This window comes from Nannobrachium achirus, assembly GCF_963921795.1.
Source record: "Nannobrachium achirus genome assembly, chromosome: 21".
Lineage (NCBI taxonomy): Eukaryota > Metazoa > Chordata > Actinopteri > Myctophiformes > Myctophidae > Nannobrachium > Nannobrachium achirus.
Window position 1 is genome coordinate 41,946,798 of NC_137828.1, and position 23,126 is coordinate 41,969,923.

At 41.7% G+C, this 23,126-nt stretch overlaps 3 protein-coding genes across 5 annotated transcripts in view; 1 reads left to right on the forward strand and 2 right to left on the reverse strand.

Annotated features, from left to right (window-relative positions):
* fam49bb (family with sequence similarity 49 member Bb) overlaps window positions 1–11,210 on the reverse strand; it is a 72,058-nt gene extending 60,848 nt beyond the window's left edge. Inside the window, exon 1 of the mRNA XM_080751502.1 lies at window positions 11,103–11,210. The gene's annotated coding sequence lies outside the window, so the exon portion shown is untranslated. The remainder of the gene's footprint in view (window positions 1–11,102) is intronic.
* A 769-nt stretch (window positions 11,211–11,979) lies between these two features.
* On the forward strand, window positions 11,980–14,411 carry eef1a1l3 (eukaryotic translation elongation factor 1 alpha 1, like 3; the record flags this gene model as incomplete). Its single annotated transcript, XM_080751546.1, has 7 exons — window positions 11,980–12,123; window positions 12,223–12,402; window positions 12,922–13,218; window positions 13,292–13,442; window positions 13,619–13,875; window positions 13,977–14,211; window positions 14,308–14,411. The coding sequence occupies 7 exons, from the start codon at window positions 11,980–11,982 to the stop codon at window positions 14,409–14,411; spliced, it is 1,368 nt and encodes a 455-aa protein (XP_080607672.1).
* Window positions 14,412–15,421: 1,010 nt separating this feature from the next.
* The window catches only part of asap1b (ArfGAP with SH3 domain, ankyrin repeat and PH domain 1b), a 103,644-nt gene continuing 95,939 nt past the window's right edge, over window positions 15,422–23,126 (reverse strand). Inside the window, exons 23-29 of one of the 3 annotated variants that reach the window (XM_080752209.1) lie at window positions 21,826–21,894; window positions 20,325–20,474; window positions 18,798–18,876; window positions 18,478–18,542; window positions 17,785–18,347; window positions 17,190–17,312; window positions 15,422–16,833 (exon numbers count right to left, since the gene is read on the reverse strand). In XM_080752209.1, coding sequence (XP_080608335.1) covers window positions 16,759–16,833; window positions 17,190–17,312; window positions 17,785–18,347; window positions 18,478–18,542; window positions 18,798–18,876; window positions 20,325–20,474; window positions 21,826–21,894 — 1,124 coding nt within the window. In that variant the 3' untranslated portion in view covers window positions 15,422–16,758. Of the gene's footprint in view, window positions 16,834–17,189; window positions 17,313–17,544; window positions 17,638–17,784; window positions 18,348–18,477; window positions 18,543–18,797; window positions 18,877–20,324; window positions 20,475–21,825; window positions 21,895–23,126 lie in introns of those variants that run through there. The other 2 variants (XM_080752207.1, XM_080752208.1) reach the window with 2 other exon arrangements.

Here is a 23,126-nt window from a genome sequence, read left to right on the forward strand (position 1 = left end):
CTATGAGGATTTTGAATAATCCCAACTGCACTCTCTGCGCCTCAAATAGTATTGGTACCTTCCTTCACATGGTTTGGGAATGCCCAAATGTGTCGTCATTCTGGAATATGGTTGCCTCAAAACTTTCAACTATTTTTAGTATTAATATCATATCTTCTCCTTCTTTATTTTTATTAAATGACGTCTCACAGTTGCAACTAAACAATATACGCAAGCGCATCTTCTTTGCTGGATTAACGGCGGCGAAGAAGATGGTAGCTACGCGGTGGAAACCTCCTCATACGTTAACGTTTCGCCAGTGGGCCTTAACCTTTCTAGATATAGTATATTTAGAGCAGTCGATAGCAAGGTTACACGGAGCAAAAGAAGAAAACATTAATATGTGGTCGGACATTGCAGATAAGCTTAAGGCTATGATTCAAGAAATCACTATATAGTGGTAACAGCCTAGCACAGGCATGCACTATTGTACATTCCGTGTTGGTCCGGGGAAAGGGGGTGGGTGGGTTTTCTTTTCCTTTTCTTGTTTTGCTATTGTTTGTGTTTGTCTGTTAATTGCATTTTTCTTTTGATTAATGTTTTACTTTTTCTTGTTCTATTCATATGTATGTCTCTAATTTTATGTTATGGAAAATAAAAATAATTGATAACAAAAAAAAACATGTTCTCTGACCGTTACACTTGATCCAACTAAAAGATTCAGGATAGGCTATTCAGCCCAACATCTAAGCATGATGAGGGAAAATAAAATCAGTGTTAATATGTGTTATTGAATTATTCCGTAAAAAGAAATAAAATATAGAATGACATCATGATTCCACGCACATTCTATGTTTTTACCTGTTGCTTGCTATGTTGACTTTTATATGACTTCTCTCTGAATTGTGTGAATTAGGTTTTCTCATGCCAATAAAGCTCCTTTGAATTGAAATTGAATTGTGATGCACTTTGAACTGCAACTGTATGAAATGGTCATACACAAATAAAGATTATTATATTATTATATTATGGACCTGAAATGTGATTGAAATTAATCAGGAGAGGCAGAACACAAATCAACCCCTGAATGTGTGCAAGGTCAAACATAATATTATACTTTAAACTCTCTAGTTTCAGGAAGTTGTGTGGCACTTTATTTTCAGTGCAGGCTCAACAGAGTGAGACCATTAACACAGAGGTACTTCTCAATTTGCCAGCCTGCATACAAATGTGCCGCTATAATGGGTTGGCGGTGCTAGAATGCCTGAATGTGATCAGACTTCGAACCCTGAATTGCTTTGAAGCCACAGCAGCAGAGCAGGATTAGTGAACACTACAAAACTACCAACAATATGAGTGGGAAAAAGACTGCTTAAGTATCAAGACATATCTCCATCTCCATGAAAGGGGACTGTACCTTGCATTTAATCCAATGGGTCTGCTGATTATTTTGGGGGTCCCCAGATGATCGTTTTCTCACTCAACAGTAAACAAACTAAGATATAGTATAAAGCCCTTTGCACACAGGCGCGTTTAACCACACGGATAAAACGGACAATATCATTTTTTGAAAAGAAAACAATGATTCTCTATGACCTCATGCACACCGGCTCCGAATTAGCCGTGCGACGAGTGGCTGCCGCCGTGCGTTTTTTTCTCGATCGAACCCAGTTCGATTTGTGCGTCTTGTCGCATGCGGTAAAAAACTCATCACTCCTTTTATGACTCCTTTTGGGATCCGCAGCGCCGATTCCGCACAGCCTTGCACACCAAATCCAATACGTTTTATTCATGCCGCAAACGAAAAAAACGCAACTGTCCTGTGTGCAAAGGGCTTAAGTGTGTATACAGGGTATCTGCAGTCTGCACGTTCTAAAGTTAGAATTTAATTACTTTTAAGACTTTTTAATACCAAATTGTCCGAATTGTACAAATACTAAGTCAGATATAGAGGCAAACATTGTCAAAATAGTCGATCTGCAGTTCGGCCGTTTTATCAATACAGATCTGTGGAACGGAGACAAACTAAATGTAATGCCAACAATTCCAAAGAATTGTTAGCTTGTTAGAGTGGGGCTTGGGGGCCCCACAGTTCAAATATGATTTTTTCTTTTTTCTTGTGTCTGTGTGACATCTGTGGCAGAGCATCACGAAGACTACAACTGTCAGTCAAATGCAACATAAAGAGTGCTATATAATGCTTATAGATTATCCACAAATATACAGACTGACACACAGGCAGTGAGAGAGATTGATACTGTATTAGTCATAATATGCTCCTTAAAGATTATCTGTTAGACCTCAACTACAACAGTGACAAGCCTCGGTCTCAGTGAAGAAGAGATGGATGGAGGAGGGGCAGTGAGACAATGAGCGAGAGACAGTTTACACATATTCACATTAAATGTATTCATTTAAAAGAAAAGATGACCACAATCAAAACAAGCCCTCAGGCTTTGTGTTTTCAATCTCGGTGATACAATGACTGTATGTCGGAAAGTGCTTATGTGCCCTTTCTTTTACGTCACCTAATAGAATCAATCAATCGTTTATGTATTTATTAATAGACAGTGGGTTGGGTGGCCCACAGGCTTCAGTGGTTTTCTTTGATACTTACAAGTGGGAAAGAAGAGAAGGATGCAGAAGGTTTTGATGTTATGCCAGCCAGGCATGGCCAACAGATGAGACCCAATGCCATTCTCTACAACATGGGTCTCCAACAGGTGGTCCGAGACCCCTAGGGGGTCCTCAGAGTTACTAGTGTCATAGGAATGTATTTCTTTTTTTACATTCACCACTGGAATCCTAGCATCCCTATTCTGAGGGGATCTTTAGCCTTAAAATAGCAGATGTACAAGTTTACAACGGCTCAAATCTGCAATTTCCAGGCTAAGAGGTTTGGTGTAGAGGGAAAAGAAGCAAACCAAGTACAGAGCCATGATGGTCACGTTACTAAGTATTGATGTTACGGGGTGAAATGTCTGAAATAAATCAAGTCTATGAAGCCATCTATGAAATCTACGAAAAGGTTTAATTTGCATTTCAACTGTATACAATGTAGTGGGGGTTCCTGCTTCATCTCTCTCTCAAAGGAGTCCTTGGCCTGAAAAGAATTGAAGACCCCTGATCGGTCTGAGGTCAGACAAGACTCAATGGTCATGTGACCCATTATTGTACCAGGAAATGTCCAGGTTCTAATTCTAATAAGAATAATGGAAACATTAGAGGCATAAAGATGATGATGTTGTTGAACTGGATCTGTAATGGAAGTGCTTTTTCCTACTTCCGATAGCAAACGCCATGTCTCCTTGGTAGAGAATAGAGATAGCCTGGTTCCAGCCCATAGGAAAAGAAATCTAGGACTCTAGTTCTCAAACCCTTGGGGTTCTTTGAGGGGATTCCAAATGGACCCTTACTGGTCGGTAACAGATTGAACCAAATGGACCCACTCATAGGGAACATCTACTTGTAATGTATGATGATGGTCAGGCAAAATGCTGTCTCATACCTCACTGAACAACCTCTCTTCAGTTTTTCTATTGGTTTCATATAGCAGCATATTGACAAGACAAAGAATGGCACAAGAACCACTCACATGTCCTTCAGCTGATTACTATGCTCTATGATGATGGATATTGGAGAGAGGTATTGTCATTCATAACACTAAGGTCTAAGAGGCACTTGCCCGTCGGGCAACCTGAAAGCAAACTCCACTTGCACAAACGTTTTATTTAATTAGTTTCCATGGGCAGTCAGGCAAACGTTAGTGTCAACCCCTGAAATGAATGACAAAGGGAATGATGGGTGATCAATGTGATAACTCGGTTCGCTCAGGTATTAAAACATGTTCTGTACTTCTATTAGATAATAGAAAGAAGAAAAACACTAACGATCCCCCCCCCCCCTGTGTGTGTCCACTACCTTGGATACTCAGTGATTCCCAAACTTTATTTCAAGGAGTGAGTGTGAGTGAGTGAATGAATGAAGTGGAAACTGAGCTACACTTCCTAACCGCCTGTCCGCTGTACCAAGACATCAGAGACGCATATTTCCCACAGATCATAACCACCCAAGGAGAGTTTGAAAACATGACCAATGATAAAAAAACTCCCATACCTGCTGGGTGAAGTAAAATAATGTGCAAACACAGAAGCAAGATTTGTGAGCTGCTGTGATAGGAGAAGGATATCAAATTAAACCCAACCCATTGTATATATCCCTGCTCTGCCTGCATGTAACCTCTATGCATGAAGGTTATGCATCGATTGTATTGTATTGTGTACGCTTCTGCTTTGGCAATGTAAACTTTTGTTTTCTCATGCCAATAAAGCCCTTTGAATTGTGAGTGAGTGAGTGAGTGAGTCATCCATAAATGCAGGGGCGTGCTTGCCTTGTAGATCTGATATTTTCAACAAGGAGGTTTGGTGTAGAGGGAAAATAAAACAAACCAAGTACAGGGGGAACGGTCAAGATATTGAGGATTTAAGTGGTTAAATGTCTCAAAATACACATTAACATGAATCCAAAAAACACTGATCATAGTGTTGTAACCAAGTCTATGAAGCTATCTATGAAAAAGTTTAATGTGCAACACAAATTCTATACAATATGTAATGTTGTCCCTGCTTCTCTCGCTCTCAACGAAGGGGTCCTGAAAAACATTGAAGACCCCTTAACCAATATAGCCTATAAATGAAAACTACTATTTTCTTTGCGAGTACCTGCAGCCTCGGCTGATAAATCGTTTTTGTGAGATACTCGACAACAAGCAGTTTTATCCTGTGTGAACTGGTCCGTAACAAAACAACGCCAATAATAATCCAGGAGGCTTCATATACTGTACAGTACGACGCCCTTATTGATTCAAAGGGACACCACACCACATCACAGACAGTTTGCCATTAGAGTGCAGAAATTGCTTTGGATGAGGAAAGATATAACGATATAACTACTGCCTATCAACAATCTGTGTAAGATCAATCGGGCCAACATAAAACAAGCACAAAAAACAATTTGTTTTTGATTTACTCAACCACTTGGAGAGATGTCAATAAGTGTGGGGAACATGTGTCGTGTATGCCTGCTGGAGCCTGTGTGTTCTGGAAACTGCAGAACATATGTTTATGTTCACTTCAGTATGCAACAAACCAATGAGGTCATCAATACAATCCATGTTGTGGGGACCTTCTTCAGTGTTGTTCCTGTTCCCGCTTTGTCAAGCACATGGATAACAAACATATATTTATGCAAAAGATGTTTACTTCTATGCCTTTCCCCATATCACAATTATAATTCCAACGGAAAGTAAAACTAATTAGTTTGCTTTCTTCAATAAGAGTTCAGGCTGCCCTCACACCTGAGGGAAAACAACTTTTCACAACTAGAAAAGTGCAAACCTCAGAGTTCCATTTCAGTCAGATAAAGTCTTCTATGTAAATGTTCCCAGGGACAGCTTTAACACCAGGCTTGATGGCGTGGGCAGTAAGGACAGCAGAGTCGTGTGAACACTGAATTTCTAGCCTGCTGACTGGCCATCTGTAGCAGAATCCCTGCACGTATGGTGCCCACTGACACATACTGTAGGCGGTCAACACAATGCCTGGATTACTGTCCCATGATTAAATGAATAAATAAATAAATAAAATCATCCCCAACAACAGGATACAAATTTAAGCTTTTCTTTTGCACACAGGTTATAACACAGTGGCTGATGCATTGCCAAATTCACTGTGAGACAACTATATTTTTAGAGAATAGGAGGACCTCCAAATGAAGGCTGGTTGCCTCCTGCCCAACTTGGGTAGAGAGCCATAGCTAAGAATTGGAGAATTTATGTACATTCTATTTACAAAGATGAAAATGCACATCAAAATGAATCCAACGAATGATGAAATCTATGAAAAGGTTTGCAACATGACTTGCAAGACTGCAACACAATTTTATACAATATGTAGTGGGGGGGGGTCCCTGCTTCATCTCTCTCTCAGCTAAGGGGTCCTTGGCCTGAAAACATTGAAGACCCTTGATGTAGATTTAGACTAAAAATAGTCTACATTTAGACAAATAGCTAGGGCATTACAGTATGCTTGTGTGCATATATGTGAAAATTGCAAATAATACAGCTTTATTTTTCAGAAAATGCCAAGCTATTTATAACCTTATGTTCCTACGCAGAGTATTTTGAACACACTGTAAACTGTATACACGTCACACACTGTTTGAAGGCAGACCTACAGGGGGGGAAATGCTGTGATATTTTGTTACCTCTGGCCTCTTCTCATGGCTACTAGGCTGCATCACAACAGGGAAGTGAGAAAGTTGAGAAGGGGATGCTCAATGTTATCAGTCTAGCCACATGCACAATCTGCACATTCTAAGGCACGCGCGCGCACACACACACACACACACACACACACACACACACACACACACACACACACACACACACACACACACACACACACACACACACACACACACACACACACACACACACACACACACACACACACACACACACACACACACACACACACACACACACACACACACAAATCAAGGACGGACATCAAAACACCCCCCATCAAAAGCAAAACAGCTTAAGAGGCTCACCCCTTTGCTCATTTTATAGTAGGCTACACTTTAGCCTTCAGCTTGGGTTAAAAGTCAAACAAAAAATCCTTCCATAAAAGTCTCTTTGCATTCACCCTTTAAGATACACAAAAGAGAGCTATAAATTAACCCATTTAGGATGGGCCTACAGTATCTCACTGTTTGAAGGCAAGATAGCTAATTAAATACCATAATAATACACACGAAAACAAATTAGCCAAGCTATTAAGAACGAAACCCTAGGCGTTCTTAATAGAACGCAAAATTGCAAATTGAAATCTAGAAATGAGATGGTGCATGTCATTGTGATGATACAGCAGAGTGTACTGTAGTAGGATCAGACCTAGTTTGGAGTGGAACCAGCAGCCTTCTCCGCCTGGGTGAATCAAGTGTGTCATTTCAACACAGCAGCAGCGTGTTGCGGACAAGCACAGACATGCAATGGAGAATGAGTGGAGAGAGCAATATGCTGTAACCAGGAGCACTGGAACATTTCTTTATACAAAATGACTCAAGTCCCCAACACACTCCTACTCCTGTATTGCTTGACTGATGTAACCATGGATTAAATCTCTCGACTCAAAGAAATCTGATTCAGGCCTTAACATTTGCTTTATGAAATGTCCCAGACCATTAGGAGTTTATGGAAGATCTTCTGCACACTTGTCAACTTAAGATTCTCTAATCTCAAAATAACAGCTTTCAATGGGTCACAGACACATTGAGAGCTTGTAGATAGGCTATTTTTGTTGCACAACATGTATATAGACGACATGCTGACTTCTATGGAATCCAAATGTTGTTGCGATTGAGACCTTTTAACCCATGTGTAACAAGGTCCTGGAATATATACACATACAGATTAAAAAACAATACAATAATAGCCCCAGATCATTTAATTGGAAGTAATTTGGGTTCAGCTAGTCAGTCGAAAAATGGTCCAAAGTGTTGTTGCAGTATATTTCCAAACAAGCTAATATCTTGAGTAGTCCTGCATTTTGCAACATTTCAGTGGGTGTACTGTAAAGGCTATGGGGTCAACATTTCTCCATCCATTCTGCAAAGCTACACTGACAGAGACTCACTGATTAAAGTTACTGACGTTTACATAATTGCCACAGTTATAGTGATTGATGATGTGAGTGGAAGTATGTGTAAATATTACACAGAGAGAGAGAGAGAGACACTGCCATTTCCAAAGAGACCTGGTGTGGCGGCACAGTGTGACGCGCCTACATGACAGGCAATTAGCGCTCCTAATCAGATAGGTAACCTCTACATCTCTAGTCTACAAACTCATTTGAGGGTTCAGAGATTCATCCATTTATGCATGCAACCTTCACGCACTGTCCTTCATCTCACAGAGTGTAGCTATTTTAAGACCATTCTTCAGACATGTCCGTGAGGCACAATTATCATTAGATCGATTGTTGAATTCAACTATCACCAATAGAATAACTTCAATAGGCTAGTAATTCATAAATTGTACAGTCGGCGTCTAACAACACACCTCCCTTCGCTCACTTTGAAACAGGCATTACAGGTGATGCTATGACATAGCTATATACGAATGTACTTACAAAATAAAAGTTGAGCGTGAGGGCAAAATCCTCGAGTCACATCGTGATGGTAATGCTGTCGAATAGTAAATGAAAAATTACAACCACAAGTGGCCCGTGTCCGTCCCCGCAATAAACGAAAAGGTAAGAGAACGAGAGATAGGCTGAGACAGAGAGCCACCTATGCTCTGTTGCACTGCCTCTCAACACTGGGCGTGATCGAGGCTGCTACACTTTCTTCAACGTCAGTCACAACCTGTATGACCAAGTACAGTACTGTATATAAAGGATATGACAACTTTATAACAACAGCATCAAAACTGATCAAATGTTTATGTATGACAATTGAAGCAGACATTCAACTCCCTTAATAAAGAGCATGAGAGACACTTAAAATGTAATCTTAATTCTATATTTTGCATAATTATACCTCACAAAAAGGCTGAGTCAGTGGCACAATACGAATAATGAAATCATCATCATCATAGGGGGTTCATTTGCCAAGGATGTAAACTCAACTTTTAGATATTTCTAAGAAAAGTCATTATCTTTCCAAAACCCAATTATGAGGCAGACAATTGCCTCATAATTGGGTTTTGGAAAGATAATGACTTTTCAGAGATCGATCGACTGAAGAAAACGTAACATAAACACTAAACAGGCTATATTTCTCCTTTCCGATATAGCTCTGAAGAATAGCCTCAGGGAAAAGGCTTAATGCAGACAAGTTGAAACATAATCAAACGGTACAAATGTGTCAACCACCAATTGGCAACAAAGTGATCTTGTCATTTCTATCAGTACTGTGCTCTGTGCTGAAGGATGGACTGAGGCCATTTTCCACTGACTTGCAACAGATCTTGGCTGCTGATTGACACTAGTCAGCTCTGCATAACTTTTGTATGAACATCAGCATATTTGCACCATATCCCTTTGTGCCAGTCTATGAGCTATTGGCTGTAAGTGCTGGTCAAAGGTTATTGATAATAGGCCAACAATGGTTCAAAAGCTATTCAAAAATGATCATGATTCTTCTGGATTTTTCTAAATGCTTCGAACTAGAGAACATCATCAAAGTGGTTAAAAGGTTAAAGTGGTTCAACCGATTTAGCCGAAGACCCACTGGCACCTACTCAATGACCCATGGGGGGCCACAGACCACACTTTGGGAACCAGTGATAAAGGCTAGTGTTCACAGTTGGATTAAAGATATGAGCCAAAATACATTCATTGTTATCGAGTGATATCACTAACCAAGATTCTTAAAATAAAAAATAAAATAAACATTCTGTGGATTTAAGATCCAGGTCTGACAGTGACCTAATATAATGCATCACTAGTATTCATAACCTGACTTCCAAAATATGCATGACTGTTCTTGTGTAATCCGACACATGTACTGCTTTATACTATCAAAACTGCATTTCATGCATCATGAAATTATACCACTGGATACAAGAAGAGTGGGCACTAAAGGAAGTGTGGGCAACGTGATGTAAAATTTGCAATTTTTTGTATCCAAAAAAATATATATTTACAAAATGTAACTTTTATAGCTCACTCAACTTTCCTGTTTTTTTTTTGTTTGTTTTTTTACATTTTGGACCAAATAGCCAATTTACATTGAAGATGCCCACTCTTCCTGTTACCACTAACTAGCCTGTACTATTTTGCTTCCTGGAGCTGACTTCCACTTTCATCTCCTATTTAGAGAAGGAGGCACTTTTTAGTGAGATGGAAATAAACACATGATAATAATAGCCAGGTTAGCGTAATGCGTAGTCAGTCTGACACGCAGCATAGATGTAAGGATGGTTATCAGTTATGCTTGTGAAAGGACACACTATAGTTTGAACCATTGTCAGACGATCAGCTGTGAAATGTGCATGTTTTACACAGCCTGAAATATCTACTCTACAGTCTACCATCAACCATTTTAATCTTAACCAGTCATAACGTTTATTAATATGATGTGTAAACAATCAAGGTTTGGGTCACAGTCACTGATAACCTGATATGGGTCACGTAACTGTAATGTTACCATTTTGAGCCATTATAATAGCTCTGGTCCATACCCATATAGCGTTAGAAGGAGTTCTCCTTAACGCTATGTCACCGATGAGCCCTTGAGCTCACAGCCGCTGTAGCCCAGCCTGCTCAGCCTCTCGACTGTAGTAAAAATAAAAAATACATTTTTGCTACTCACTAAAACAAAGACAGTTCTAAGATGTTGAAAGGCTACTTTCCTTAGTGGGAACACTCGGAGTCCCCCACTCACACCTAAAATACACCTTTTGTCCAGCAAATAAAATATTACAACGGAGGTTTTAGCTACTCCACACCGCCCTCTACGGATCTTGTCATTAGAAGATTCAATTGACCAGATTTTTGCCTTCCGGTTAAATATTTTCTTTTCGGGCTAAAACGTATATTTTAGACGTAAGGTGGGGGGCTCAGATTGTACCCACTGAGGAAAGTAGGCTTTCAACCCCCCAAAGCCGTTTTTGTTTTGGTGAGTAGTGGCGAAACTGTATTGTTTATGTTTGCTACAGACGAGAGGGTGCGCAGCCTTTCCTGCAGCGCAAGGTTTCATCGGTGACATAGCATTAAGGAGAACGCCTTCTAACGCTATGGACCAGAGCTGCTATGTGCCATCTGAAGATTTCTGATATGTGAACTGAAGTGTTGTTCTGTAATAAAGTTAATGGCCAATCAAACAATTTGGCCTAACAGATATTACAAAACGTGTTTATTTATAATTTTGTCAACTTATCGCTTAAACGTGATTTGATTTCGACCCGAAACGTTTATGATTCATCCTTTTCCCCCCACCTCTCTCTACTCAAAAACAAGTGCGATTGAATGGCAACTGGTGGAAAGTGCAGGAATCATGTCGCAAAACGTGTTCGACATGAATGAAGTAAAAATGTAGGAACAAATATAAATTCTTACCTTGATGCTGCTGATCGTAGAGAAACGGTGAACTAACGTCCCTAACGCCACCACCACGCTATAGTAATGCAGCTCAAAGAAAAGCCATTTGCATTGCTGTCCCTGTTTCCGGGTTAGTTACTGAGCGTCACTGTGGCCTGGAGCTATATAGTGGTTCTCAACCTGTGGGTCGGGACCCCCAGGGGAGGGGTGATCCCCCACCCCACCTTTTTTTTTTATGAAATGGAAAAAGACCGTTATACTGCATCAAAAGTAATCAACAAATAGGCCTACTGTAAAAACTGTTCTTCAAATAATATATAAGAGGCAAACATTGTGAAAGTAGCTGATCTAAACTCACTTGAATTTGAAATAGGACGAATCCAAATTCACAATAACTTTAAAAATAAAATAGCAGATGTACAAGCTTAACGCTATTTTTCATTAGCCAGGGAAGGCTTTAGTAGGCTATAATGTGGTTAAAACAAAGAAATTTGTTAAAGGCCCCCTGACACCCCCCAAAATTGTGACAGTAGGCCTATCCCTTTAGGTGACAGTACCCCTTTAAAATAGTTGTGATGCTATAGCTATTACATTTTCTGGGGACCCCCTGGAACCTATGCCTGGAACCCCCCAGTCCCACCCCACCAAACTAATGTAAGCTACTACTTTACACCGCTGATTAGGCTCACTCAACTGAACACACCTGTCATTCATTGATTGATTATAATCATTCATAATTATGCAAGCAGGTGCACCACCAGCTGTCCTTTAAAGCCTCTCTGATAACCTACCCTGGAAACCATTTCGTGAAAGAAACTGAAGGAAGAACGTCGCTGTTATACATCAAATAACTACAACTCATTTGTTTGAGTTTAAAAACAAAATCGCATTTAAAATGGGAAAAGAGAAGACTCACATTAACGTGGTGATAATTGGCCACGTGGACAGTGGTAAGTCCACTACAACTGGTCACCTCGTCTACAAATGTGGCGGCTTCGACCAGAGGAAACTCGAGAAGTTTGAGAAAGCTGCAGCTACGGTAAGTTAAATCTATTAAATGGGCCTATTCAGGCGGTGATGTGCAAACACTGTACACACTACCAAGCTGACGGTTCATTGATTTTCCTCCTTATTGCAGATGGGGAAGAGCTCCTTCAAGTATGCCTGGGTGTTGGACAAGCTGAAAGCCGAGCGGGAGCGAGGAATCACCATCGACATATCGCTGCTCAAGTTCAACACGCAGAAATACAGCATCACCATCATCGATGCCCCCGGGCACCGGGACTTCATCAAGAACATGATCACCGGGACGTCTCAGGTGAGTGGCAACGAGCGCTGTTGACCAGGTCTTGCGCGTGTTTGTTTGAGTTGAAACAATACCCAAGTAGGCCTACTATTTTGAGGTAGCCGGCTTTAAATGCTCACTAGATAAGTCTCTAGAGGCAAATATTGTAGGCCTACGTTTTACAACTTAATTTATTTGAAAATAATTTTAAATGTCATTAGAAACATTGTGATATAGCCCCGCTAAGTAAAGCTACTCGGCAGCAAACAATTGGCTAATTGGAACCAGCCCAACCTTGCCACCAGCTGTATAAAGTGAACTCACGATGATTTCTTTATTCCAATTTTAGAATAAAATCACAATTCTGCATGAGTAAGCTACTTATAGGTTTGGTAGCCTGCTGCTATGGAAGAACTTAATAGGCTACTGTAATTATATTAATGTAAATACTTTTGTACTTAAACTTGAATGCTGAACTAGTATTTCTACAGATATTGCAACAGAACTATCATGACTTTGACCATTGCTTATGGTTTTCCAATTTAATTACAGGCCGATGTTGCTCTGCTGGTGGTCTCCGCAGCAAAGGGAGAGTTTGAGGCTGGCATCTCCAGAAATGGCCAAACCAGAGAGCACGCTTTACTGGCGTACACCCTCGGTGTCAAGCAAATCATTGTTTGTGTGAACAAGATGGACCTTACCGAGCCGCCTTTCAGCCAGAAACGTTACGACGAGGTGGTGCGAAGTGTCAACGTCTTCCTCAAGAAGATCGGCTACGATCCAAACGCTGTGCCTTTCGTTCCCATCTCTGGGTGGACCGGGGAGAACATGATCACTGCAACTCAGAAGGTAAACTAAATAAAAACTTTGTACCATGCTTGACCCCCTCAGTACAATTTCCTAACACGCGATGTGTCTACAGATGTCCTGGTTCCAAGGTTGGAAAGTCAAGCGCAAGGAGGGGAATGCAAGTGGGAGAACTCTGCTGGAAGTGTTGGACTCCATCCACCCTCCAATTCGCACCATCAACAAGCCCCTGAGGCTGCCACTGCAGGATGTCTACAAGATTGGAGGTCAGTAACGCATGGCTCACAACAACTTTAGTTTTGGAAGTCTACATTTCTCATACCAGCCCTATTTTCTCCATTGTACATTTTTAACCGTACAGTGAATTTTACTGCTGGGTGTACTTGCACTTACAGTATGTAAAAGTTTCTGGTGATCGTAAATCCTATCTTTACAATAACAGGTGTTGGAACAGTACCAGTGGGAAAGATTGAAACCGGCATCCTCAAGCCCGGCATGACCCTGATGTTCTCGCCTGCCAAGATCACCGCTGAGGTCAAATCTATCGAGATGCACCACCAGGGCATGGAGACTGCACTCCCAGGACACAACGTCGGCTTCAACATCAAGAACGTGTCTGTGAAGAACCTGCGCCGTGGTGATGTGGCTGGTAACGCTCAACAAGACCCCCCGTCTGATGTCAGCAGTTTTGTGGCTCAGGTTGGTACACTGTACAATACAGGCCTTCTAAACTTTTATTTTTGATTTAAAGGACATTTCTACCAGTTTCTTTTTAGTGACATTTTCTCTTCTCTTCAAAGGTCATAATTCTGAATCACCCAGGGAAGATCAAGGCCGGGTACTCCCCTGTCCTGGACTGCCACACCACCCACGTGACCTGTCGCTTTGCCGAGCTGAAGGAGAAGCTTGACCGGCGCTCTGGGAAGAAACTGGAGGACCAGCCCCCGATGCTGGTGTCAGGAGATGCAGCTACTGTCAGAATGGTCCCCAACAGGCCCCTGTGTGTGGAGAGCTTCTTCTCATACCCACCCTTGGGTAGGTACATCATCATGATTCAATTTCCTTATTTTTAAATCAGAACTTAAATGTTTTATCTGCATTTAATGTACTGTGTGTCTGATTGCTCCCCAGGTCGATTTGCAGCGAGGGACTTGAGACAGACCGTTGCTGTTGGGGTCATTAAGTCCGTGGAGAAGGACCAAGGCTCCAAATTAAAAGTCCAAGTGTGTAAATAAGTTGGTTGTTTTACCAAGTGTGTAAATAAGTTGGTTGTTTTACCACTAATTGTGGTATGAACATTTTTGTTTAAGCAGTGTATATAATTTTAGAGTTGTATATTTGATTTTGTGTTGTAACACAAAACTTTGTTTTCAAAGATGGAATTGTTTTATTTTACTGTTATATCCTGAGGATTATGGAAATCGATGCCCTAAGTTGGAGGAAAAGTGAAACCTTCTGAAATAAAGCACACTAGAATGGAAATGCTTTTTCTTGTGGTTCTTAATACTATTTTGAATGACATCAGGGTTTATTTGCAACAACCTGGAATGGAACTTTGTTTGTTCTGGCTCCTTTTAAAGCTGTTTTGAATTACGACGGGGTTAATTTTGCAACAACCTGAACTGCATGCTTGCTTGGGCCCAACAAATGCTTGCTGGACCTGACCAATCCTAATCTTGTTTGACTTATTACAAAACAATGTTATCTGGATGATGCAGTGAGGGGAAACTGGCTATATTGGCCCACAATAGCCTTCACAGGGGAAACTGACTTGGCTCACTTTTCATCACTGTTGGGGGTGTAACTGCATCTCTTTCTATTTCAACTAGATGAGCAATTTAAGAAAATGTGTTGCCTAGAACTGGAGGATTGAGGTTTGTATTGCAAAGTACATTGACATCAAAGTGATGTGTACTTTGCAATACAATCCTGCAGTTCTAGGCAACACTATTTCCACAACTCCAATCTCCAAGGTATATTTACATAATTTAGTTCGATGTTGAAAATGGGTGGTTTAATTTCCCCTTTTACTTGTATTTTTTGCACTATCCACTTTACCCCCAAATAGTTACTGTTGACTTATCGCCATGAATGAAACTGTCATCCATGTATGCCATTAAAATAGTTACACCTGGTTGGCACAAAAAAGGACAAGAGATTCACATAGTACAGCACTTTTAATGATACAATGGAATGATAGGTTTGTTTCTTACATTGGAACTGCAGTTGTTGAGTGAACTATGGGTGTTGCATCACCAGTTCACCTAAAATCCTAGACAAGTTTGATGCGCAAATGTACCTGTGGATGGAGTGTTTACTGAACTAACATACTGACATTTACAAGGATTGTGGCTGTTTTATGACATTAACCCTCATCTACAAATCAAATTTCAACAGTTCATGAGTGGTATAAACCCATTAGTATGTGAAACGAGACAGAAGGGGGGGGGGGGGGGGGGGAGTTGTGAGCACAGGTTGATCAAGTTTCATAAAATGTCTTAATGATAGGCCATCTTGAGAATCATTTCCTCAATTTATTGCTAAGATGACATTTGAGCTTCCAACAATAATATAGTGGCAATAGCAGCAGGCATCGTAGGTCCTGCATGACAGTGGCTCTTCAAACCCTGAGGCGAGTGTCAAAATACGCAGCACTCCTCACTCAAATTTATTCCAGTCATTTTTAAACCATGCACATGATGGGTCTTTAAGGACTGTGGAGAGATGACATGAAGTTCACACGCAGAGCATACCTAAGGTGAACAGTGTAACAAGTAAAATTAGTGACCCGTGGTGAGTGACCTAACCCCCCCACAGGTTGATATTCCACCACACAGTAGCAGCAGGTTTCTATACTGTAAAACAATCATAATACGTGTACACACACAAAAGCAAGCAAGAACAAGGAATACATTGAATGAAGTTTTTTTTTTTTTCTATCTTTTTCTTAATATTTTGGGACGATCAGAGGGAGATAGTTCTGCCTCTTCAGTCAGTTACGGTGGTTGGTTAACAGGGATGCAAGACACAGAGTGACATGACGTATTTCACATTCTGTTTCCCCATTTTGTCCTCTTGTAAGCTGATAATTACTTAATGGTCAAGTAAAATGAATACAGATAAAATTCAAACTCCGCCGCCCTGCTGCTTAATCCAACAGGTAGAGAGCAAATGTTATACTTGTACATGTTTTGTACAATAAAACATGTATATACACTCACACACAAATATATATATTTACATACATATATACACAGTGACAGCATAAACATATATTTTTAGGTAAGTGCTAAGGGCTTTTTTTTTGAGTGGCTTTCGTCATAGCCATGCTATGGGAGGTTAAGATAATACTGGTAAGAGGAAGAATACACACACAGTTTGTACAACGTTGGATGTTGCGGTATCCATTGGCCAGATGAGCCTACTTGGGTTTCTTCATTTGTTTTTCCTTCTAGAATGCTTGTCTCGGGACAGAGGGGTGGGTGTGGTGGGGAGAGAGGAGGGGGCCAGGGCGTTAACGGCAGCTATTTACAAAGACCCCTCGAACGAGGGTAGAGGCTTAGTGCAAGTCTTTTCTGACTGTCAGTCACTCAGGATGTGCACAAAAGACATGGGGAACACCCCTTTTCGCTCCGGGTGCCCCTCGATGTGCCCAATCTAAAAAAAAAGGAGAGAGAGAGAGGCAAAACAGAAAGCACGTCAGAAACCAAAAAAAGAGCACCATTTAGCATTCAACGTTCGATTTTTGTCCTTCTAATCTGTGATGTTCAAATCGGTTGCTATGCAGTCCACTGTGTGCGAGGAAAGTTGGACCATTGGTCTGTCGGGAAACCTCACAAGTCATTATGTCTAAAACTGTCACTTTACAGGATTCAAATGATAAAATAGCAAAAGTAGCAGATCAACGCTATGCACAGTCCATACTAGAGTATGACTAGCAAGAGCAATAATGTATGTATCTATTAGTATCACTGTATATATTTGAGGATGGAAGTCATGGAAGCTGTCCTCACCCACCACTCCTGGTCCTCTTCTCCAGTCACTATGATTACCTCTCCTTCAACAAACGTCAGCTCGTCGTCATTGTCAGCCTGGCAGTCATAGATGGTCTTCACCCTCCGAGTTTTGCTCTTGCCCTGTGACACAAATGCTTTAGTTGATTATTATTGTAAAATAAGTATCCCTGTGAATTATTCCACAATAATTATTTTTTTTACCCAGTAAAAGTGGGAAATGTTGATTTTAGTTATTTACAGTAAACAGCAACATACGTTTTTCAGAAAACTCTTAGGATTTATAACAGTTTTGCAAAAATAGCAGACATACAAGCTCACAGCGCGTGACTTTGTGCCGCGCTGTTTGAATGTTGTTTGAATCATTTTTGATTTTTTTTAAAACAAATCTTCTGTTCTGAGGGGATCACTGGCACAAAGAAATCTGATGGGGGAGGGGAGGGGTCCACTGCCATTATACACACACACACACACACACACACACACACACACACACACACACACACACACACACACATTATGGGGGTCACAGGTAAGATTATGTTTCAGAGAAGTGATGTTGTGTGTGTGTGTGTGTGTGTGTGTGTGTGTGTACCGTGTTTATCTTTCTCGGGAGGGGCACCGGTGTCTCCGTGGTTCCCGGCGGGCTCCCGTTGGTGTCCTCGCTGGCCTGTTGCTGCGGAGACGAGGCCAGCGTCACGTCCGCTTGCTGCTGATTGGGCGACGGCGAGTCCGGCGGCTGCGGCTGAGGCTGAGCTGGAGTCTGAGCCGGGGGATGCTGAGGCTTGGGGGCGGGCTCTCCGGGAGGCGGCCGGGGACTGGGCGGCTCAGAGGCCGTCCCGGGTTTAGGAGGAATGTCCGACAGGTGAGGCTTGGGCGGGAGGTCCTTGAGCTGGGGCTTGGGCGGGAGGTCGCCCAGCTGAGGTTTCGGAGGGAGGTCAGAGAGCTGAGGCTTGGGGGGCAGCTCGCCGGGCTTGGGGGGAAGCTCGGAGGGCTGAGGCTTGGGGGGCAGGTCCCCCGGTTGAGGCCTCTCTGCTGGAGGAGCAGCAGCAGCCTTCTGCGGGGTTTCGGATCCCGGCGGGGACTTCTGGAAAACCTCCGGGGGAAGGCTGGATTTGTCCATAGACGGGTGTATGGTATCGATTTTCCGGAGCGCCACTTTGGGAGAAAAGCAGCAATATGGTCAATTCAGCGTCAAATCAGTTAAACCTGTGAATTTACCAATAGAACTAACTTATAATGAGAACTAGTCGTAGATAGCAGCAACATTTCAGTAATGTGTCTATACCTTTTTGAGGTAGTTTGGGAAGAACCCTTGGACCAAGTGTAGACTTTGTGTTGCTTGCTGTAGTGCTGGAAACAAATGTGCATCAGCGTTGAATGAAAAACCACAGCAAGGTTGGGACATGATCCATCATCCATTACACATCAATTGAGTTATCCAACAGATATTGAAGAATAGTTGCAGAACAGACATACATATTGGCTGACGTTATTGTTGACATTAGACCTTTACAGAGAGATTGGAAAAGCTTTCAGAAAGACCTATCGAGAATGGTTCATTATCCGAACAATGCCAGCGATTCATCCACCGTGTATGTATAATACCTTTGTTGCTGCGGAATGCCTTCAAACTTGTTAGAAACCGGAGACATCTTGTTGACGGGAGGAGGGGTGGAATCACTTCCTGAAATATTGACATCGATGTTGGTAAATATACTATTATTTACCAAGGCAGCATAAAACTTGTAAATAAAAAGGGTCCAAAAACAAAGATGGGGAGTTGTCTGGCTGAGCTTTCCATGAGCTGGTTAAATCCACTGAGTGTAAGCTATTTATTTTGTGTGGTGTGTGTGTGTGACAGGCAGCAAAAAGCACTTAACATCACATAAAACAAAATGATAACAACATCTATATCATTAAACACAGTGAGCAAGCGGGCTCCAAGTCAGTTCCAGCGTGTAGGATAACAACCCTATAAAAAAAGATGATTTTCCTACGCACCTCTCCGCTGAAGAAAGGCGTTCTAATTCTAATTTAAACTTCATCGTTATTCGTTACGGCCGCAACGCTCAACAAACATATTCAATTTAAATGTTAAATGAATAAGTGTTAAATAGCTCTATATTCTGATAGTACTCATTGCTATAGAGTGTTTGTTCAGTAACAGGAGTCTCCATGTCTCTCCAGCTCTTTATTAACTCATCCAGTGCCAGGAATCTCCACTAGAGGGCGCCCAATGGCCAGAGAATCCACCATAGACATACGCTGTACATGCACAAGCCGTGCGCAGCCATGACGCGCCTGAACACTTTTCTTTGTGTCATGAACAGGAACAGGATGAAGTTAGCTTGAAGTTAGCTATTGGCTACCAAGCATTTTAGAAGCCCTATTTTCGGCGATTTAGCCGTGATTAAACCTTGCGCACCTCATGGATATGCATGGAACAGAAAATGAGCTCTAAAGATCCTGGATTGCATTGGAGTGGACGGCAAATATCGGCGGCGCGACGCTCTCGCGGGCCGATGTAAACAGATCGCGGCCGGCTCGAAAACTTAGCCCGGTGCTTCGGTAAGGCCTCTGGATGTTTATTTTTATTTTTATAAAAAGCCGAACTAGTTCGGGATAGGCACCCCTAACGATAAAAAGGCCGAAAAAAAAGCGGGATAGGCACAGTAAGAGTTAAACAGAAAATGCATTTTCAGGTCAGGATACCAACTTCATCCAATCAGGATAGAGAACTCAGACAGGATACAATTTAAACAAGTGCAATCGGAAGTGATGACACAAAGAAATGAACAGACATAATTGGAATTGGAACACTATAAACATGAAGCTGATGAATGGATACTCTTTCCTGATTGGCTGACATTTTGTCACCTACCTGAAATGTATTTTCAGCCGCTGAGACAGAGAGTCTCTATTTAGCAATGATTACTATCCGAATATAGTGCTTTAACCTTTTAACGCTTTGTTTTAACCAAAACAGATCACTTGATCTACCTTCAAAATCATTTACTCTTGTCGAGCAAGGCCGTATGACAAAGTATAAATTAGATCTTAGTATCCTTCGCTTTAAATCCCATGCTATAGGCTGAAACCAGGTCCTGCTGTACGTGTGTTTATGAGTCTCACCCCCTCTACTTTGTGGACTGTGGGAGAGCGGGCTGGGTGGGTCAGATAGGGTGCGTTTGTGTCCGGGGGGAGGGGGTGGAGGCCTCTTCTTGGACAGCGTGGAGCTGCCTCCGGGTATGAGTGCAGAGGGAGGGCCAGATGAGGGCGGAGCTAGAGGATTGGACAACACATGTAAAAAAACACACATGAGAGGGTCGGTCGGAAGGTGGGTGGACAGGTGCCATTCATTCCTTTTTTTTAACTCCGGGTAACCCACCACACAGCAAGAGAGGAGAGGAGGAAGACAGAGGAGTAGAAACAGATAGGGGAGGATGGAAGAGTCGTGATGTGTCTTGGACTGAGATGTGCTGGGTCAAAATGGGGGGGAAGACATGTTAGGACAAAGATCAATGCATGTCAGAACAACATATTGAACTGGAGAGGATAAGGATTACACACAAGAAGAGCACCTTATGAGTGTGAGTGTGCGTACGCATTCCTGAGTGTGCCTTTCGGGGATGGGGTCAGTTTGTTTATGAGTAGGATACACATGTTTCTATGGTGTCAGGTCGGCTACTGTTCCAAAGCACCTATTCACCGTATTCACACGGCGGCCACGTTGCTAGCAAGTTAATTAAATAATGCCACCCTGGGCATTTCTTCCCAACCTGCAAATATGACATGAGAGCAAAATGGCCGCAGAGTGAATATAGGCAATTGTTACTGTAAGTCCTAAAGATCAAGAAGTTAGAGTGAAAGGTAGCTAACAGAAAGCTCAGCCAGAAAAGGAATCAGAAATGATTAAAAACAACTAAACTTTACAGCTCAGAGGATGGTGGGACATGATTCAAATTGCAATAAAACTGCATGTGGGTAAAGTTGAATTTAGCTAGCCAACACGGCTGCATTATCAAGTTGAATAAAACACCACCACCATAGCATACTGAGCAAGAAAATGAATTAATAAGAACTGAGGAAAAGGGGTCAGTGTTTAATTCCAAAATGTGATATCATTTTGAGCAAACAGCTGTAATTGTCTGAACATTAAATCTTTTGTAGACAAAGGTCTTTGTTGCAAAAGTGAGATTTAATTTCACATCAATCAACCCCGGTAGGACGTAGCGTGCGGAAGGAACCAGTTCCTTTCCCCTCAATCAGGCGCCCCACACGGGGAGAACATGCAAACTCCACACAGAAATGCCCTTTCGCCAACCCCACCTAGGGTATCGGCACCAGCGCCTCACAGCTAGCCGCAACCGACTACACCACCTGTGCCCCCTATTTTCATTACTTTTATATTTTTCAATCTTTCAAAATAATAATAATAAAAAAGCGAAATGTAGGAAATTAAAAATAAAAGGTATATTTAACCCACAACGACTGATCTAATAGGTGCACACTCTGTCAGTAGTGGATAATATCCCATTTTGGAATCAACCTCTTCAAGCACATGAGGTGGGAGGTGGAGTAAAACGTGGGGGAGGGGAGTGGGGAGGGGGTAACGTAAAAACAGGATATTCACTGATGTATGGTCGGGTGCCAGCCAGAGTGGCGTAGTGCGAGTGAGACCCAAGGTATGCCAAGTGTGGAGCTGGAAGGATAAAAAGAGAGAGAAAAAAAAGAAAAGAGAGAAAGAAAAGAGAGCAAAAGATGAGAGAGTGTGGGAGAGATTCTGAGTCGGTCGTCAAAAGAGCTTCCCCCACACACTATAAAAGCAACAAGATAAGAGAGGAAAAAAAAGAGGAGAAATAGCACAAAACCTGCCTCGAGGCCAATAAGGCTCTCCAGGCACCCATTTAAAGAAGAGAGCGCTGCTCTGATCATGGCTGCTTAAGGTCATAGCACCTGTTTATTCTAAAGCTTCTACAGTACAGGGGCGCTTTTTAACAGCAGCAGTTACGCTATCCACTTGGACTGTTTTATGCCCGCTTTCACACTGGCAGATACAAAAAGATACAAATCCACACAGCATATTCGTAGATTTGTATCTTTGTGTCTTTTGTAGCAACTACAAACGTTAGCCGTATCTTTGTGTCTTCATGTCGCTGGCTTCTGTTGAAAATGAATGGTAGACTGCATCTCTGTAGCTGTCAGTGTGAACGGAGCATTATGGTGTTTAAACTGGCCAACTCAAAGAGGGAGGAATTGTTATTTTTAATTACAATTCCGCAGAGACAAGCAAAGGCCCCCCAACAGGCTGTTTGTATAATGTGTTGAGGCTAATGATGGAGAAGTGCGACGGGGGGCTTTTATTTTTACGTAATGAAGCGCCTGTGTATCCAATTTCCTTTTTACACGTTAATCTGCAACACAGGCTAACATTAGCATGAGTAGGGATACAGCGATATGAAAATTACATGTCATGATTATTGTGGCAAAAATAATTGCGATTAACAATATTATCGTGAATGATATTTAAAAATGTGCAAATTTGCCTTCCCTGTGTATTTTTGGTTTCTTCCTGACAGCTGAAAGCCTCTGAGTCAAAAGGTTGAAATACACTGATATAATGACGAGTCACGAGTAAATGTCAAAACATAAAAAATACAAAATGAATCCCCCCAAAAAATCTTTTTCATCAAAACATTTTTCATGAAAAAAGAAAAACAAATCTGTGATTTTTTTTAAATAATTTCATGAATACATTTTAAAAAATACAAAACGATAAGAAATTCCATAAATTAGAAAACAAATGTTGGAGAAGTAGTGAAAATAGCCGATCTACAAGCTCTCAACGCGGCGCGAAGCGAAACGTTGTGAGCTTGTAGATCTGCTGTTTTCACTAGTTTGCGTCCCGGGCAAACGTCTAATCTCTCTTTTGGG